Raw genomic sequence first — 21,023 nt, 5'->3', positions numbered from 1 at the left:
GTTTGAGTTGCATGTTTTTTATTATGTTGGTTGGGGTGAGTATTAAGTGTTCTCTGTTCAGAACCATTGGTGGTTTAGCAGCTTAGCCTATGGGGATTTTGCCTGGGGAAAGCTGTAGCCATAAGGGTATCAGACAACTTTTGGAGGTGAGAAAGATGAGTGTGACTATTGAGAGCATGCAGTAGAAAAAACAATATTTATAAATGATCAAAAATTACTCCTCTACAGCAAGTACAAAGAACACAGTAACCAGTGAGCAAATGCAAATTCTCATCTACAAAACACTGTTTTTCAACGTAGTCATCACCATTGGCTGTGCATTTTCACCAGCAATGAAGACGAACCTGCATGTTGCACTTGTGACAGTCTGCTCCAGTAGAGAAGACCCACTGTCACCACTGCTGGAATGTACCACCCACCCACCCATCACTGTGCATACGTCTATTTTTGGTCTCCAGAAATGCTCAGCAAGCATTGATGAATGTCAGCGGGTGCCATTTTTATCCATGTGAATGGAGTAATTCATTGACACACCTCTGCTTCCATGTCAGACGCCATTGTGTCAGATTGCCCCTCTGCTGCCATCTGTCACATGGCAATAACATATAATGAGATACTGGTGTTCAGTGTCTACGACTGTGCCTCCAACATTGTGAGCTGGTGTAATGGAATAGGAGGCATTACTTCTGGAGCAGCCCTCAGACGTTGGGATAAATAGTTTCCTAATGTGAATGTATTTTGATGGCTACTTTTAAAGAAAGTAAGAAATAAAAGGAGAGTTAATGTTGTAGCACTGAAAACAATGATTTTTTTCTCTTCTCAACATTAAAATTCTGGTGGATGTTTAAAGATGCCAGAAGAACTTGACCGTGCTTACTGTCATCCTATCTTAGGAGCTATTGAATTCAATAACGTTTTAGACAAACTACTATTGAAAACAGCATTTGTGTAATTTGTTTTCCTTTCAAAAGCAATTAGTCTATATGCGAGAGCTCTTTAAATATTTTTGTTTACTTTCATACTGTTCTTGGATCACATAAAATGTTACATTGTGAAATAGTTCTGGCTCAGCTGTCACCACATTGCGTCTTATCCTTTTAAGAATTCTGGATTTGTATTATGGCAGCAACAAGGGCATCCTGTCCATTGCTCTGTCAGTGTTCATTTTCTGGGAAAAAGTAAATGTGGGATAGTTCCCCTTTTGTACATTTTCTGGAATTTGGAGAAGTACATATTATTCAGTCAGAAATGTGCTTGCGTCCACAGATGCCTGCCCTTCGCACCACTGTGGTGCCACCTTGCAAAGCAGCATGTTTTAGAGATGTCCTAAGTAGCCCTGTGGTGCCTTGCATTTTGTACTACAGGATATATGGATTTTTTTTTTCATTAATCTGTTCTCAGGAGCTTGGTGTTTGGCTGTGGTTGCTTTCAGTGTTTTTTTGTTTGTTAGTTTGTTTTTTTTTTTCCCCTAAGTAGGATGAAGATCAGTGTTTCACTTAAGTCTTGACTAATTTTTTTAACTTGGTGTATTAATCAGCGCTGCTCCTTTTGCAAGGAGCCTGGGAAAATTAATCATCTGCAGAAAACTAACTTTTGCAGGAATTGGAAAGGCTAATGCTCTGCATTAGTAATAAGATGCATTGCTCAATATATGGCCAAAGGGAAGGGGGGAAGTCTAGACTTTTTCAGCCTGGTGATTAAAAATACCTTGTTAGTTTTATAATTGTTTGCTCTTTTGATGACGGCTGTAGGGGAAATAAATGTAGATGAAACTGCAGTAGTGGTAGTTCCTTATGGAGAGAGGAGGCAAAATAGATTTAATTCAATAGAAAACAAAACAGTTTATTTAATCAGTGGTATCTTCATTGTACTCTAGCTAGAGTTTGAGGGCAAAGTTATCATGTTGGTTTTTAAAATCTCTGTGATGTTTAAAAATTCAGGATCTTTCAACTATGATGAGGAAGAAGGAAAGGAAGGACTAAAGAAGTACCTTTGCTCTTCTGACAACTGCCATCTTCAATAATTCCCTTTTGTATTGCTGGGGCAGTAAGGAATTGGAAAATCCAAATTGTCCAAATAAGAATCATGTGGATTTAACTCTGGAAGAGCTGAGTGTGATGTGTGTAAACACCTGAGCTCACTTACAGTTAGGTAAGGCATGCGAAAGGAAGACAAAGGGTCATGGCAGAGAGGATAGGTTTTTCTGGCAACAGTTTCAGACTGGGGAATGGTGAGAAAATCTTTTCTTCAAATTAGTTATTTGGCTCTGGCGCAAGCAGAAAGGTTTGATTGTATTTTCTGTTTGTTTGTTTGTTTGTTCCCCCTTCTCCCCCCAGCTGCCTTCTTGCCTAACAGGTAATAGTAAAAGATTTTTAGAAAATGATACAACAGGAAAAAGTGTGGAGCAGAATAACTACACAAGAGTCATTACCACATTTTCCCTGGAATTTCCTGTCCTGCTTGCATGATCCCCTGACTTCCCCATGCTCTGCTGTTTCCCTTTCAGTTCATACAGGTTTCCTAATAGCTTTTGAGTGGCTGGTGGTAAATTTTTGAAGTCCTGATCCCTTAAACGGACTTTAGTCACAAAGTTTTCGACACACATTGGCATCTGCTGTCTGGAATGGAAATCGTGGTTTAGTCTGCTTCATGCCCTCCTATTACTGGACCTCCTGAAGCATTGCTTAACTCAGCTAAGCAAGCAGGCTTCCAGTGCTTCTGAAATCTGTGAATTTTCTCTTTCAGGCTACTTGGACATTGAATCACTACATCTTTCAGTAAAGAGAAATGGGTGGAGTTGTTGGGAAAAGTCTGCCACCTGCCTTGGATTTTGCTGGTCAGCTCTGAAATTCAGGACAGTTCCATGTGCCATCCTCACTTCAAAGCATGAGAGTCTTTGATAGTTAGAGCTTTCCCACAAGTAATTTTGAAGAAAGTAGTTAGGTGGCAGTTAAAAGAAACTTGAAGTTCAGATGCTTCCTCTGCTAGTAACAACAAAGAGCTGTGAAATGCAGGGAACATTTTCTTTGATAAGGCTACATATCATCCCTGTGGGATCGGTAATTTTCTTTATTTTCAAACAAAGCAAGCATCATGTCCCTTCTGGCAGCACTGGGAAGAGTTTAGGTTTCTAATATGTCTGATCTAAACCTTCACTGCTGTTCCCAATCCATCTGTCCAACTTGCTTTTTGCCATGTACCAGACAGGCTTCTTGGAAATATGAATGTTTTTCTCCTTCCTCTGTTTCTCCTGAAGTTTACTGAATCTGCATCTCTGATATCAATACACTTGTTTTGTTTTTTCTTGGTGTTGCATGTGAGTGTTATCTGCATTAAAGTTAGACTTAGTTTTATTTGGAAAAAAAGAAGAGAAGCTGGCCGGAAATTTTAATTGCAGTTACTATGAAAAATTGTTTTTGGAAGCATATTGTTGAGGATAGGTCTCAAACTACGGTAGCTGTCTCCCTTTGCACACCTTTCTTTTAAGGGTTGTTTGTCAATCATTTTAGTAGTTAATTTTCTTTTGAATATCTGATTATTCCACCGGTAGCTCCCAGGGTGGTGGTGGTGTTTTTAAACAAATCTTAACAAATAAATGGATTAATTTGGCATTTCCAAAACATCAGTATCAAATTCCTGTGTTGCATCGTGACATTCATGAGCAATGACAGAAATGTTCATATTGTGGATCACTGATACTGGGAGCTATTACTAGTGTTTGGTGGTGGGTATTTAGAAATGCTTTTTGGGTTTTGGTTTTTTATATGCAGTTGCAAGCTTGACTGTCACCAAGAACAAAACTTTGTTCTTTCCCTGAAATTTAGAAACCTATCTAAGGCACGTATCCCAGTGCCTAAATGAACTTTTCCTAATTGAGATGCTTTTATGATATGTGTAAGTTCTTTTCATTTGTATTACAGTTGTATAGTCAAACAGAGATGCATCCTAAAATGCCAGCATTAAGGTCTGCGATTGTTGCAAGATTGCTTTTATTTACTTGGTTGCGTTCTGTTGTGTTTGACTTTTTTCCCCATAAGGAGCCTCGCAGTAATACAAAAACTTGATTAATGGTTTCTTACCAATATGAGGAGGTGTTGATTGCCTCCCTTTTCCTCCACATTGTCTCTACACAAAGTAGCAGTGAATCATGGAGTATCCCAAGTTGGAAGAGACCTGCAGGGATCATCTCATCCAACCCTCGACTCCACACAGAACCACCCCAAAATCAAACCCTGTATCTGAGAGCACTGTCCAGACGCTCCTTGCACTCCGGCACTGGGGCCGTGCCCACAGCGCTGTGCATCCCGTTCCCCGCCCACCGCGCTGTGCTGCAGCCCCTTTCCCTGACCCCCAGCCGCCCTCCCCCGACGCAGCTCCACGCCGTTCCCTCGGGCCCTGTGGCTGTCACACAGAGCAGAGCTCAGCGCTGCCCCTCCGTTCCCTGTGAGGAGCTGCAGCCGCCATGGACCAGTCCTGTGTTGAAACTGTAGTCTGTTCACACTGCAGCCATTCTCTTCTCCAGCTATGCTGCTAGTCCCCTCCCTTTGCCTCTCCTATTTCTCTGTCCATACCTCCTTGCACCACTTTTGGCTTTCTCCTCTGGCCACCTCCTCTTCTTCCAGCACATCTCATCCTTCTGTGGCAGGGTGTACCTGCTTATTTCTGTTTGCCTGTGTTATTCAGGTACTGAATGGATCACACTGAGAGTGGAGAAAGAATATGAAGAAAGTTTCCACTCCAGGAATTCAGCAGTTCTGGGCACAGAGTGACGAATAAGGGTGTGCTGGAAATGTTTTGCAGCTCTGTGCAGCTGGAGCATGCTCTGTGATATCCTGGTGGGTGGGAGCTGGGAGAGGTCTGGAGGAGCCAGTGCGTGTTCTGTGGAATCTAAATCTACAAAGAACAGAGCTTTTGTACTTCAGAAAATTACTCTGAGCATGTGCAAGAATACATTCTCACCCTTCCACTCTCCTGTGCCTTGGCCAAGCTTGAACTCTTTTCCACAGGGGTAGTAGGAATTCTGAAAAAGTAAGGACTCAGTATTTGTAGTGGAAATTGTCTCTGAGCATCTGCAGGAATCCCAGCGTGGAGGTGAGAAGGGACAGCTTTTTTCCTTTTTTTATTCTTTCAAGTGGCTGAGCTGTTCCAACTGAAACTCCTCACCAGAGATGAGAATGAGACATGCCCTGCGGGAGAGAGAACTTCAGTGAGAACAATTTCAGTCTAGCAAAATAAAAAGCAATCAAAAAATTTCCTAATGAGGTAATGCTTTACAAAGCATACCAGGCTTCCAAATGGATGATTGGCACTACATTAGGGTGAAGTAGATGATACAACCTTATACACCAGACCAGTATTTGGGTTCCTGCTTTTTTTTTTTTATTATTTTTATGCAATACTTGCAGATGAACAGTTCAGATACTTATTCTGCAATGTACATCTTTTTCAATGTAAACTAACACAGCTCTTAACCAATATGGAAAATATGCTCTAGGTCAACCACAAGATGTTGGGCTAGATGCAAGAATTACCAGCTAGAGTTTTGTGGCCAGTGTTATGCAGAAGGTCAATTAGTTGATGACAGTGGTTCTTTCTGACCTTGAAATACGGACCTGGCCAGCTGGGACCACACTGTGCTGTGACAATGAAAGTCAGAGGCTTCCCATGGCTTCTGACTTCTTTGAAGGCTGAGGGCCATGGAAGAAGGGGTCTGTAGCTGGCTTTCTGTGACTCTTTCTGTCTTCCTCAGGGAAGATAGGTTTTCCTGGAGCTCCTTTTGGATGGGGAATTGAAAGCTATGCTCCCAAAATATTTCTATTAAGTGCAGAGGAATGCTTAAATATTGAAGTCTAAGCAAGATTACCCCCACAATATGTTACTCTGCAGTGCAAGGCGCCTCTGAGTGAGCAGTATCCAAAGGACACTTTCTAAGAGGCACCCATACCTTCTGGAGGGATTTGTCATATGCAAACAATAACAAACAAAGCAAACCACAGAAGTTGATTTCCTGAGCTGCTGCAAATGGAAGCATGTTTTTAACACTCCTTTTCCAACACAAATGTAGGAAGCTGGCAAAGTAGCTAATTTCAGTGCTCTAGAAAGGTTTAGAGTGAAATAATCTACGGAAACGGAAGCCTCTATTTTTAACTTTCTCAGTCATGAGAGATGGAGAGGAAGAAGAGGAGGCCATCTACCGTTGAAGTCTCATCAGCATGTTACTCTTTATATTTAATCTAATTTCCACTGCTGTTTTGATGAAGAGGTAGTTGCTACATGTGGATGTTCACTTATGTACAAATTTAACATCAGTGTAGATGTAGGAACATGTGCTGTCTAGTGTAATTGTTATTTCTTGTTGATTGATTTTTTTCTTTGTCTTTTCCAGTTTTTTGGAACTTTATACTCTAAAAATACATGATGTATTGATTTAATTTTTGATTTAGCATCTTGTACTGAAAAATAATAATTTCCTAGTATTTCTAAATATTATTAATTTGGAGTTTGAGCAGATTGTCTTTTTTTTTTTTTTTTTTTTTTTTTTTTTCTTATTGTCCTACTATTGTTCATAAAAATTACATTTTTACAGAAATAATTACATTATTTCTGTATTTTATGAGTACTTCCTCATATTACTTACTTTGAAGATCTAGCTTGAAATTTAAATGCAATTCATTGTGTAACTACTGGCAACCATAGAAACAGTGACATCAAACTTCATGGCTTCAATCTCTTGAAAACTTTCACATGAACATAAATCTGCATAACTATCTTTTTTGAGAATGTATTACTAAGGCACTGAATTGATTGCAGAATGCACAGCATTAGTTTGCATGTTGGAAATTAAGGAAGTCTGTGGGAGACGGGTATATTTGGAAAACTGCAGTATTATTGAGATGGCCACTGTTTTCCCAATTTTTAGTTAAGTTTTCCTAGAAGCTAGGAAAATGCTCATTGGTGGTTGGGGGTGGCAATCTGGAGTGTGAAAGCAGTTGTAAACAGGCTGTAAGAATTCAACAGATGTTAAGAATTTTAGGCATACCCTTCCCCCTGCCACACCTTGTTGTGTGTATGAACGTTATGTATTTGTATCTTGCCTGTATTTGTATTTGTAACTGAAGGTTGACAACCTTGAGAATAAAAAAGCTTAGAAAGTGTGTAGACCAACATGTAAAGTACAAATAATTTGACAGCTACATATGTAACTTTAATGTCAAGAGAAAGAGGGAGCAGTGAGAAGAAATGTAGCCAAAGCTGCAAACCCTGCAGAAACATTGTTTTTTTTTTTTTTCTTTTTTTTCTTTTTTTTCTGAGACAGTTGCAGGGCTTTAAAGAAGTAATTATTTTTATTTTATTTTATTTTATTTTATTTTATTTTATTTTATTTTATTTTATTTTATTTCATTTTTTTTAGAAAAAATTGCTCCAGTGGTATAAAAGAGCAAAGATTTTAGGGCAATGCAGTGTTCTTTAGATCTGCTGATAAATTTGGAACATCATGGAATTTTAAGCACGTTTTTCCTTCATGAGTTTATCTCCAGGCCACCTTTAGTGTCTTAAAGGTAACCACTAACTGTTTTCATAACAACAGTTAAAATATAGTTTACTGGAGCTTTTGTTTAAGCAGTTGAATTGAGGTTCCTTATGTGTGTGTTAGCATACTGAATATTCACTAACAACCTGTCCATCACCACCTCTAGGCAGCTGAAGCACATGCCCATATCTGCTTGACTAAGGGTCTCCACCTTCTGAAGGAGCAAAACCAAAAAAAAAAAAAACCAAAAAAAAACCAAAAACAAAGTTAAATAATGAGGTGACTGCCATATATTGCAAGAAATTGAGACTGAAACCAAAAGCATCAAGGTTTATGTCAACCTATTTCCACTCAGGTTGCTTAGATTTATGTCAAACTTATTAAATGTTGAGGAGAACTACTGAAATGGTAGTCTTGGATTGTGTTTGCGTGTGTCATGTTGGTTGCCCTCACTCACTCCTACATCAACTATTGCTTTGTTAATAGAGTTCAACAACTGAAGCAGCAGACTGGAAAGCCTGTCTTGTGATCTAGCCAGGGCCTGCTGGAACATCGTGGGATGCCTCTCTGATGGGCAGTGGGTGCCCTGCAGAGAGGGGGCATGGGCCCAGGCTGTGTGCTCTGGGGACACTGCAGTCAGCACTCCTCTGCTCTGCAGGCAGTGAGTGTGTGGAATTGCATGTTAAAAGACATTAGCAGAAATGGTGCTGGAACCTATAAAACGTAGAGGAATGCGGTAATTGAAGGAGTTTGAGAAATGCCATATATGGTACTTTTAGGAAACTTACAGGATACGTATAGCATGGTTTTTGAGGAGGATGGAGAATGAGTGAGGCTGTTCTCAAAAGTTCAAATGAGAAAATCTTGAATTTCTAATATTAGCTGACCGTATAGAGTTTTCTGAGTATGAGACATTTGTTTGCTGTTTTACCTCGCAATTTGTTTTTAATAGGATGTATGTGAAGTCATGGTATGCAGAGTCTTTTGGCACTTATCTACACATCACTTTGTTCTGAGACTTGAAAAGAATGGTCTCTTGAATATATATTTTTTCCAACCATTGTTTTATACTTAGTTCAGTTGCATTTACTTTTTCCTCCCATTGTTAGTCGCTTTCTGCTTTATTTCTCTGGAACCTGTTTTTGGTAACTTTTAAAATGTGGATTGTATTTTTTTTAGGTGTAATTGAGTAATAATTATCGCTGGAAATAGTTTCAAGAAATTAATTTCAATAAAGTTCAATTGAATATGCTCTAAGGATAGCAGGTTTTTGGAGGATTGGTGCTTAAAATATTTTAAGACGTCGAATAACTTAATACTTTTTTCTTAGGAGTGCTGAGCTTGTCTGTGCGTATAGTCATGGCAGATGTCTGGTTTTAATATCATTAAACTTAAATTTACCTGTTGGGAACACTAGTAAGTATAGTTTGGCTGTAGTGTATTCTTCTCTCAGTCTGCAGAAGTATAAAATACCATCAGCATCGTGTTAGTTGACCTGTTTTCTAGCATGATGAGCGTTCTCAGTGTGTGAAAAGAGTTTTCTTTGATAATAAGGAGCTGTAGACCTCAGCAGACTGTAATTGTGCATGTATGCCCAGGTTCCAGTGTTAACCTCTGTGCATCTGCAACTACTTCTTGGTTTCAGACTGAAGATTAGCAGGTAACCTCAGTTTTGCTGAGAATCGACTAAAGCTATAGTCTGTTCACAGATGATTTTCAGTGCTGTTTTTTTATCAGAGAATGTTTACGTTAAGCCTTATCTCTGCCACAGGAATGGTACGTAATGGTATGTGGTGTAAATTAGTAAATAGATATTGCATGTTTATTCCCAGGCTGACTAGTTGCTAGGGAAAGATAAATGAAGAGGTGAAGAGGGCAGAACGCTTTCAGGAGGGCAAAGAGAACTGCAGCAAATGTATGGAAGCCTGAATTACCAGTGGCTATCAGAAAAATCTCACTTCAAAGTTTTGATGAACAATGTAGTCTAGCAAGGTCAGATTTAAGGTAACAAGCTTGTCAGCAAACACTATCTTAATCTTTCTGGATATAGGATGCTTGAGGTTAGTGAGAGAATGTAGTAGATGGGACAGCAGCTGTGAAGACCTTCTGGTTTTGCTTTTGTGTTCCTCTAGAGATAGAATCATTAAAGTTGGAAACGACCTCTAAAAGCAGCGTTAATAGCACACTGATGTTTGGTTGCTGGTGAGCAATAGGAACATGCCCATGAATTCGACTTTCTTTCCAGTTCTTGCCTCCTGGGAGATTGGGCGAATGGCTGTGTGATGATGAGCTGGTGCCAGGTTACGCTACCACAGTTATATACACATAATCTCATAAATGCATCTTCACAGAAGCACGTTTCAAGATCTATTGTCCTGGTTATTCTTAAACAGTTTGGTTCCCTGATTCCTCAATTTCTGGTAAAATTCCCAATTTTTCTCATCCTTCAATTTAGGCTTTTGATTCTCATCTCTCTTTTTTTCAGTGTCTGCAGGCCTCTTACTAGCCTTCTTTTTCCTTCTGTTTCCTGTTTCAAGATATCAGGTCACCTGCTGCCCAGGCTTCAGCCCTCCAGCTGCAGCCTATGTCTTGTTGCTGATCTTAGATTCTGGCCAGCTGCTTTGTTCCCCATAACTTCAGCCTGTCCGTGCAAACCCAAACAAAACATGTTTTAAAGTGCTCATGGACTGCCTTACTTAACCCATCTGCCCCCATTTTTTTTTCTTGCTCAGCCTCTGTAAAGACAATAAATAATAGAAACAAAAGCAGTTTTCTTAAAAAAACTGACTTTTAACCCAGCTGTGGTTTCTGAAGAACTTTGCTTGTCTTTATGAAATACTGGTGTATTTTCAGCAAGAATCTACCATAATATTTGTGTCCTGAATTTGGTCGTAGCTACTGTTTAGAAACGTATAGCTGCTTGGAAAACTTGGCTGTATGGCATATTTCAGCAGTTACTGAACGGCCAGATAAGTTTTATGAGAGCTATAACTGGAAGTCACATACATACTCTTTTGTATTTCAACAGAGTGACCCAGTATCTCTTAGCTGCTTTGATTTTTGGAAGTATGATAAAGGAGAAAAATAAGTGTATTGTTGTTGCTTGTTAGTAATTGCTTACTGTTTCTGTAACGTTGAGCAGAAGGTAGAATAGAAGTGGTCTTTGGTTAAGTTTATTGTAGGTGTCTGAAATAACCAGATGTAAGCATATTACAAAAAAAATGTGTAACTTATCTCAGAGTATTTCTGGTCACCTACCCTATTTTGGATTATATGTGGCAGAAAGCACATTTGGTATATAATGGAAAAGTGTTAATGAGATTTTAAAAAAAAAATGTGGAGAGGGAAAATGAGAGAGATAGCTGTCTGCCACGTACTTTTCTTGCTGTACTTCTGCATTACGTGCTATGAAAACAACCAGTGCTGGTAACAGTGAGGTCCTGATCACAGAACCTGGTCTTTGCAATGAATCCTCTTGTTTTGTACTTACTATCATTCATAGGTATGGTAGTAAGAACTTTCTCCTGCAGGTTGCGTTTGAGAGGCAGTGTCTATGTTTGCTTGTGTTTCACTTCTTGATCCTGTGGTGCTGTGCCACATAAGCCTAGATAACTGTAAAACAAGGACCTCAATGGACTGAGGGCTGAGATGGCTTATGAGGTCAAGATCCATGTCGTCCTGTTGGATGGATGTTAGATCTGTTTTTAGCCAACTCGTCAGCACTGTAAATCCCAGGCTGGGGTTTGAGGGATCTGTTGCCAGCATTTTCCATGATTGTAAACACTGGCAAACCATGGCTTGGACCTGGGAGGCAATGGTCAGGTGTTGATGAGTGAGATGCTTGTCAGCTGTCTCAGCATAGGTTGTTCAGATTTGTAATAGAGCGTGTTAAAGGCAGTTAACTGCTGTTTTCATTAAAATAGAAATGTTATGTTTTAGTTATCTATTTTTTATCCTTGCATAAAGATGTTGATTCATTATTGTAGATGACTAATTCTATTCTGTGCCTTATTTTGTAAGTTAATGTATGCTTTTGCTTATGTTACTATATAAAACTTTGAGTCAAATATACTGATTTGATGCTAGTAGCACTCTTCTCATGTGCTTATTGCTTTAAAAAAGAATCGAAATTACTGCAAAATACAGTGCAGTCCTAAAATGACTGAGTTTGAAGTGACCTTTAGAAGAATTAGAGTTATTATTTCCTTGCTGTAGGGTAGTTTTATTCCTAGGGGAAGTATGTCCCAGCAATGGCTTTTGAGTACAAGTTACCTTCCTCAAGTCTTTGTTCCAAGCACAGAATCTCATTTGTGCAAATTTCCATTTGGCCTTCTGTACTGTGGATTTATTTTAATTATGTGTCAAGCACATGTTCAGAAAGTTACTTTATTCTCAATGTGAGATTGGTTAAAGTGGTAAAATGAAGATATATGTCATTCAGATTAAGAAAGTTGCAAGGGATTTTTTTCTATACATAACATTTGGTCAAATTTCATCGTGCTTTTGACTAAGCAGCGTGCAATCGCCCAACCTTGTTTTGAAATCCAGCTTATTCTTATGATCCGGAGATGTCACTTAATCCATTGTGTAGAGTTGACAGTGAGAGCTCAGAGAGAGGCCCAGCATTCATGGTGACACCTGCCTCAGGCTGTGGGGATGTCACCTGGTAGGTGGCTCTGGTTTTGAGCTATTGTGACAGTGCTGGGCCTTGGCACCAGCAGGATATATGCGTTATGTGCGTGTACTCAGTTGTCGGAGGCCTTTCGGAGAGCCTCCGCGCAGGGTACGGGTGGCCTCAGGGCTTCCTTTTCCAGAGAAGTCCTCAGGCCCCGGGGTACCCTTCAGAACAGGAGGCTAACTTCTGAAGGCAAACAGCCGCTCTTGCCCTCCTTGCCCCGAACTGTGGAACAACAAAACAGCCTTCTGCTCTTTTTCAGATTCTTGATTTCTTTTTTTGCCTCTTACATTGGGGGAAGTAAAAGCTATGGTGTAAGGCAAGAGGATTAGCTGGAATTTATAACAAGGAGTGTAATTAAAGGCATATTTGGAAGCAGGTTAAAAAAAAACTGTGGCAGAAGGTCTTTAAGCATGCACATGATTTCTTACCACCTCTTTCTTGTCTTGTAGCTCTTCGGTAATAGATGTAATTCTTTACTTTGGATGAACTATTGCTAGGTTTGTCAGAATGGCTAATTCTTTCTAGTTATACTGTTACTTATTTACAAATTGCATTTTATTTTTCAGATTGTGGTATGGATTGATACAGTTTTCTAGCCTATAACATGGGTTTTATTGGGCAAAAAAAAATATATCCCAAGCAGTTGCTCTTCAAATTGAGATTGGCCTTAAGAGGCTGTTTCTCCTCTTATTTGTTGAGCAGTGTCAAATTTTGATAGATGTTTATGGCTTTGGACCTGTCCAAAATCAAAAGTAAAGCCAAAGCCCTGTTGACAGTTCTTCTCTCCTTCCATTCATTCCATACAGATGATTGATTTGATTGAGAATTTGCTGGTACATTTTCAAAACCTATGAATTGTAGCCTTTGGGGTTGATATTTTCCTCTAAGACTTGGCCCAAGCTTAGAAGACAAGGGTACCCTGGGTGTCATTTAAGCACAGAGTCATAGAAGCATAGAATGGCTTGGGTTGGAAAGGACCTCAAGGATCATCAAGCTCCAACCCCCCCCCACCACAGGCAGGGCTGCCAACTTCCCCATTTTAATACTAGACCAGGCTGCCCAGTGCCCCATCCAACCTGGCCTTGATCACCTCCGGGGATGGGACATCCACAGCCTCTCTGGGCAGCCTGTTCCAGGACCCCACCACTCTCTTGGTAAAGAACTTTCCCCTGTTATCTTCCCTCCTTCAACTTAAAACTATTTCCTATTGCCCTACCATTATCTACCCACATAAAGAGTTGACTTCCCTCCTGTTTGTAGGCTCCCTTTAGGCACTGGAAAATTGCAATGAGGTCACCCCAAGCCTTCCATTCACTGAGAAATTACAGTTTAAGCACCTACGTATTGTCTGAGAGATGGCAGTGGGTATGCTGTGGAGTTTCTACTTTTTGATTTTCTGGTCAAGATCTTGCAAAAGCACGTTCTGTTTATCTGTTACACGTTTGATTTCTCCAAAATTTTTGGAGATTGAGCTCAGTCAGACCTAAAGATCTCAAGCAGTCAGGCCCCTCTTTGTACCATGGGTGGCCTGAGGAGCTCTTTGAGAATTTTCTGAAGAGCTGTGTATTTAGTGATCTAGTTCTGTTTTCAAAACTTCTGGTAACAAAGTTGCTGCCCATATTAGCAGTTGAACTGTGGTTTGGGAGTTGAAGTATACCTTTTCTTTGAACCAGGAAGTGCTTTTTTATTATTTAAAGGCTGAATTTTCCTGGGGCTTGAGGGTTTGAAATTAGACTGTTTGCAAAGTATGTTAGAGCTGAGAACAGTTTTGCTGTAATTTATCTAAAATGGTATTTTGTCACTGCATGTTGCTTTCCTTCCCACCTGCTCTCTGCCATGAACTAATTCAAGACGTTCCTCTGGCTGTTCTATATTCAGAACACTGCAGTAATGCATTGCAGAAACCTCCTGGGTATGTGTAATGGATAAAGGTACAGCGTGAATTGGCAAGGAAGAGTATAAACACCTTGTAATCAGAAACCATTATGCTCACCCTTTGAGATTTATTTTGCAGTCTGTAATACAGATACAGAAAGCATTAATAAAACTTGGGTTTTCAGAAATGTCTGTTTTATTGCATACAAGTACCACGCTCCTGCTATTACTACTTAAGGAAAACATTTAATTTGGACAGAGTTGAAGGGGAGAGGAGCAAGACTGTGCTCAAAGGTTGCTCACTCAGCTTAGTTTGCAGAATTTTGGTGATAGAAGCATTGCTATGTATTTCAGTATCTGCTTTTGAAAAGTTTCTGAGTCCCAAAATAACAAGCGTCTAGTGACTGAAGAGCATCATTATTTCTGGAAAGGGTGAAGTTCTAAAGATAGTGAAGGTATAGCTGAACAATCTGCAATTGTGGTCGGCTCTTTGACATGTGCAAAATTGGCCCTCTTTGATGACTGTTACTTACACCTCAGCTGTAAATCCAATGGCCAGGAGCAGTTAATGTGGAAACTGGTGCCAGAGGAATTCTGCAGTTGTGCTCATCAGACAAGAAATGTGTTTTTTCAATTGACTTAGTTAAATCGGGGCAAAACACGGGGAGGAACTTTTCATTCTTATTTTAAACTTTGTGTGTTTTGACCAGTTGAGTGAAGATTCAAGCTACATATGCCTGAATGTGACTCAGTTGTGAATCAATGTTATATTATGCTCTGTCTGAAAGACCAAACTGGAGCAACTTTGGATGTGATTTAAAATGAGCAACATCAAGTTAATATTCTGCATGTCTGAAAGACAGCTTTTTATACGTCCTTTTTCTTACAAAGTTTCCTTCAAAACCATTAATTAAACTGTTCATGCACGCTTTATAATATTGGAATGAGAACTGGTTTGGCCAGTTGCATTGACTTTCTTTGGTTGTTCTTCTCCAGAAAGAATGCTTTACACTTGCTCTGGAAGCTGGAGTAGTGGTGGGACCATGGGGAGCGATGAATTAAACTTCTTGTAGTGTGAAAGGTTGGAGTATGACGTGCAGGTTTTATGCAGGAATAAAGGGTGAGGGTGTGTTTGTATAATAGGCAAGCACGTCTCATAACTTGTTCCAAAGAAAATCTTGTCTATAGAGTGGTAATTTAGGAACTGATGTCTAGACTGCTTTGAGAAATTGTAAACATTATGTCTTCAGAACAAAACCATGAGAGTGTAAGAGAAAATGCTGTATACTGTATCTTTAATATGTGACTGAACACCAGGGAGATCAGAAGTATTTCAGCACTGTTCGGCCTGCCTGCTGGATTAATTACTGAAAGAATGCATATGACAGCCCATAGTAACATCTTTCTTGAATACAGCAGTTCTGTGTTTACATGAGTACATGACATGTACTGTGTATTTGTCAGTAATGGAAAATCTCTGAATAGTGGTGCATGGGTTTATGCATATCTTCATTGTTTATACATGTTTGAGAACCCATCAGACTTTTTCTTATACTTGATCTTTGTGCTGTTGTAAAAAAAAAACTGATCGAAACATTGCGGTTGTAAAACTAGTGAGGATAAATATATGTATCCTACTACAGTCAGTTTTAAACACTTTAATCTGAAAAGTACTTGGATAATTTTAGAAGGTGGGTTAATGTAATAGTTCTGCTCACTGTGTGAATTTTTGGTAATGATTGTCTGGTGTATCTACTGGACAACTGGAATGGCTTGTTTTCCCTCGTTTCTGCTTTGGGGGATAGGAAGAAATTTGAATGGGTCAGGACCAAAAGAATATAATTAATAGTTGGAAATGCATAATTGAAAAGAAATGTGTTACAGTGTTATTATTTTTGTTTTAATTCTTTAAGGACAAACAATTATACTGCTTTGACATCATAAAAGAGGATAAAGCCTATAAAGCTTCTGGTATTTTTTAGCAGTGACAAACTCCAGCTTTCATATTTGTGTTCTTTGCAATATGGGAAAAAAACTGGCAGGACTGCATGCCACTGCAATTAAATTGTTAAACATAGAAACTTGAAGGGAGAAGCTTGTCTTACTTGTTTGGGGAGTATCTGTCAGCATATTTAAATGAAATTTTATTTTGAAACTGTATGTTTGTGATTATTAGCACATTCCTAAGCAGCATAACTATTTTGTGATCAGATCATGGTGATATATTCAAAACATAAAGACACTCATGGCACTGCAAACTACATCTTTTGTATTCATTTACGTTATTTTTCTTTTTACAGGATTACAAAGCCATTGACATTTGCTGACTGTGTTGGTGATGAGCTTCCTTTAGGATGGGAAACTGTTTACGATCAGCAGATTGGAGTGTATTATATGGACCACATAAATCGTGAGTAGAAGTGTGATTATTTTTAGGAGCACCAGCAAGCTGATGTGAACTGATGGCACTATCTTTGTGTCCGATACCATTTATGCAACTCATGTTACAGCAAGAGAATGTATACAAGTAATTTCTTGCACTATCTGTTTCATCATCTTTTAAATGGGAAATGGGGGCACAGCCCTTCTTTCCTTTGTAAAGAATTTTATAATTGATGACAGAGAGATAGTGCATAAGTTGCTTTGTTTTGCTTTGTCAAACAATGAACAGCCAGTAATTTTGTTGCTTTCTTCATATATTGAAATTTCCATGCTATACTCTTGCTTTGCATGGCTTTCTAGTGATCGATGCTTGACTCTTCTATCTTGAAAAACAAAATCTATTCTGAGAGAGGAGTGCTGATTTTTAATCGGCAATTACAGTAATGTCATCCACTCTTACACAGCCTGTATTTTATACTTCTAAAGGGCTGTCACAAAATACAACACATGACCCTCTGAGAATGGGAATGATATCCATCATTTGCCTTTTTGGTTACCTGTTGCTGAGCTTTATATCACTTCTGTTTGGCACATTTTCCAGTTCTAGTTTTAAAGTAGTATGTCTTATCTTTACAGCTTTGTACTACAGTTGCTGTTACTGCTGTGTTGATATCATTAAGCTTCTTATCACCAATGAGTGGATGCTTTCAATATTGTGGGAACTGACAGTTGGCGGGGAGGGAGGAAAGAAGAAAGTGGTTATGTGAGCTATCACAGTAATGGTAAATGGTATAATCTGTAAAAACAACCTGACTACTATCTACTTGAAATCCAGTCAATTAAAAAATTGAAATACAGAAGTAGTTTTTGTCTTCCTGCCATCACTGGCAGTATTTGTCTGTTGTGATTAAACAGTTATTTAAAAAAGCAAACAAACAAAAAAAAAAAGAAAGCAACCCACCACCAACAGCAGAATAAGAAACGTTCTCATTTATCTCATGTATCTCATGATGTTGTTTGACCTTCATGGATGCTTATTTGTTGTGAAATTAATAAATTAACAGAGTAACAAATTGAATAATAATCTTAGAAGAGCTGTTAATGCTCTGATCAGAAGGATAGATATCCTAGCCAACTGAAAGTTAAGAAATACAGGTTGTTTCTCTATTTAAAAGAAGTAGTAGTTTCAGGATAGCTGTTTAAGCTCTTGTGGTAACTTTAGTTAATGCTGAAATTAAATGAAAAGTGAACTTTGTTTTGGGTGTATAGTAATAGAGTGTTTTTCTATCAGTATATGGCTACATGAAGGCACACATTGAAAACAAAACAAAACATGAGGATATTGGCAGCTGTTATTCCTATAAACTTTTGAAAATGCTTTAGAAGCCACTGTAGATGATGGGTAGAACATGAACTCTCACTGTGGTGCTCTGACTAAAAGAGTTAAGAAAGGATTCTAGCAATAGACATCTTGGACAGGAATAACAATCACCACTGCATGCAAAAGAAATCACTCCCTTTTGTTTTTCAGACTTTGTTATTATCTGTTTTACCACAGATATCAAGTTTGAACTTACAGAAAGGATATTAATCATTGTAGGCATGTCAGATCTGGCTTGCATTCTTTTTTCTGAGCAATCCGAGCAAAAGCTGTAGAAGAGGGTCTTTGCAGAGAGAAATTAAATTCCCAAATGCTTAATAGGAAGGCATAGAAAGAGAAGATTAATACAAATGGGTCTGAGAACATACATCTAATCTTATTATGAAAGAAATAAAGGTAATATATGAACAGATGGATAAAGACTTCATAGTGCCAATGCTGAACTGAGTGAAAGGAATCATTCTGCAATTAACCAGGTTGCAAAATTTGTCTCTTTCATGATAACTAATTACTTGCAGCCCACAGATATTATCCTAAATGGTAATTCAGCCGTCATAGCAAAATGGGTTTGTCACCCTTAGGCTAATGCAGTGCTTGCTTATACAAGCAAGATTTATATTCAGAGGGAAAACAAAATTGATATTAGAGCTGGATGTTCGTTACTCAGAAATTACTGGGATAGCTGATCCAATTTTAAACCATGGACAACAGAAGTACCAATCAAGGTGACATTAACTTCTTTTGTAGAAGTGAGAACTAATGAATCATGTGCATCATGAGATCGTGTCAGGCAGGCGGCAGAGATGGTAGAGCAATGAATAAATGTTTTTCTGAAATGATTCCCTTGCGTTATGTTCTGAATTATGTCTAAAATACTTGAAAAGCAACTTCCAAGTGAAAACAAGTTGATTATTTAAACCCTTCCAGGATGCCTTTAGTGGCCGATCAGGTTTAAATGCTTTAAAACAACAATGGAGCTGTGTTAACTGGCAAAATAGTAGTGCTTTAGTTCCAAGAAATTCTGTGAGAAAATGCCAGAGATGATTCAAATAGATTCTTTTAAAAGCTATGGTTATTGAGGAGCTCTCATGCTTTGCGTATCCTCAGCTTTTTGCCCGTATCCCTTTTAAAGGAAATCAGTAATGCATCTCATTTTTTTTCAAGCTTCTTCCTAAGTTTGTTTACCTAGAAAGTAGTAAAAACTTCTTCTAGGCAATACTTTTCCATTTATATTGCAAATCCCCAGGAACAGAGGAATCTTCGGTAAATCTCAACGCTGCTTCCAACCCTGATTTCCATCTTGTTCTGTAAATTCAGTACTTTGTTGACACCCTTACTAAGCTGCTCTTGGCTCTGGTCCAACCATTGCTTAAAAAACCGTGGTGGCTGCCAGCCGCAGAATTCCTTTCCCTCCTCCTCAGAGTCTTGAGAGCCTTTGAAGTCTCCTTTAACCAGTTGGGCATTCCCCAGTGGGGGAATAATAATCTGTTCCCTGCATTTGTCTGGGGCAGTTCTTGAATTACTATAGTCTTGTATTTTTTTATAAATTGTGTATAAAGAAACAAAGGAAATGAATTTTACCATCCAACTTAGCATTAGTTTCAGTTATTACATGACAAACTTATGTAGAAATCCAGGGCAAAGTGAAGACTCCATACTCATAAAACAGAAGAGAATGTCACTACTGTACTAAAGTAGTTTTCTGTCTCAGAAGAATGCTGCCAGCTTTGGAGAAGGCTTCTGAAATGAGTGATGCCGTACTGTATAGTATAGGACCTCAAAGCTTAATGTGCAGTACAATGTAGTTTAGCTAATAGTAGAACTATTAATTTTCCATTCAAAAAGAGATGCTTACTATGATACAGTTTTTCTGTCTCATAAATATTAGTTATTTTTTGCATAGTTTCCATGCAGGACAGTAGCTTTAGGAATATTATATTTTTCGTAAATTTCAGGAACACTGATGGATGTGATAGTGTTGCAAATTATCGTGCCCTCACTGGAGGATGGGCTGTGGTGTGAACTCAGCAGTTTTCTTTTGCTTCCCATGCGTGCAGAAACTAGGCACATAAACATTTATGGAGACTGGAACAAGTCACAGCACATCCTGCTCTGGAAGTAGGTTGGGGATGTTGGAGCAGAGAGATTTTGGAAACTGGAGGTTCTGCTGGAAAGATCACTGCAATACAGTGAACATATTGGAGAAAGGACAAAACTGTAGGCACAAGCTTCGTACTCTTACACTGTGAGGAGCTGTGGAAAGTTACAGCTGAATAAAGGTAGTTGGGAACATGGTAGTTCTGCTGGGAGTACTGTTCATAAACAAGCTTCATGTTTCTATCTACTTTTCAAATGGCTTGTAAATGGTAGAGCTGGTAGCATAACCTTGACATCGTTAGAGTTAATTTGTTAAGGTCAACCTTTTATAGTTTCACATTTAGTTCTGAGCACCAAAATTTGAATTTCTGAATGCAAGATAAATATTAAACATAACAGGCTTTCATCTCTTATGAGAAACAAACTTTGGAAAAAATGACTAGGTATGCCTCCTGACTGTGCTGCTCTTTCTGCCACTGCTTTGAACACTGACATAACATCTGCAGTGACTTCTTGCCATCAAAGCTTCAATCATCAGAAATTAACGTGTACTTAAATATGAGACTTCAAATGGACATCTTCATGCAAAACGTATTTGCTAGCTTGAGCATCACCCCAAAGACAGTGCAAGTGAGCTAATTATTTTTTTTAGATTTTATTGCAGATATCTCAAACATCTGTGTAACTCTGAAGAGGTTGCTATAATGTAGTAGCTTTGAAAATCAATTTATATGAGAAAAATTTTGCACTGGAAAACTGTTTTTAGTTTTTTAATTTAACGAGGATTTTGTAATTCTGGAAAGGGAAAGCATGAGAGTGCTGTTTCTTAATTAACAAACAAATGCCAACGTAAGTGCTCTTCTGCATGATTTCTGGTTGAATTACTTTATTCTTCTCTAGGTAGGTGTAGTCACTAGCCTTTCAGAATATTAAATGTGTGAAATTAATGTGTAATATTTTAAAGCTGTTTTAACTGTCTCTAGATACCTTTTGTTTTCCTGTGTGCTTCTGCGTTTTTAGGTAATCCTCAGAAATTTCAAGCTGGCTGTGAAAGAAATTAAGCATAAATACAAATTCTT

General features: G+C 38.6%; 1 protein-coding gene across 3 annotated transcripts in view; it reads left to right on the top strand.

Moving 5' to 3' along the window:
• The window catches only part of WWC3 (WWC family member 3), a 95,439-nt gene that overhangs the window by 18,551 nt on the left and 55,865 nt on the right, over positions 1 to 21,023 (top strand). For all 3 annotated transcript variants that reach the window (XM_052664940.1, XM_052664939.1, XM_052664938.1), the window contains exon 2: positions 16,385 to 16,494. In XM_052664940.1, the coding sequence (XP_052520900.1) occupies positions 16,385 to 16,494 (110 nt within the window). The remainder of the gene's footprint in view (positions 1 to 16,384; positions 16,495 to 21,023) is intronic.

This window comes from Tympanuchus pallidicinctus, unplaced genomic scaffold (genome assembly GCF_026119805.1).
Source record: "Tympanuchus pallidicinctus isolate F22 unplaced genomic scaffold, pur_lepc_1.0 scaffold6, whole genome shotgun sequence".
Lineage (NCBI taxonomy): Eukaryota > Metazoa > Chordata > Aves > Galliformes > Phasianidae > Tympanuchus > Tympanuchus pallidicinctus.
This window is presented reverse-complemented; position numbering and strand designations above follow the sequence as displayed.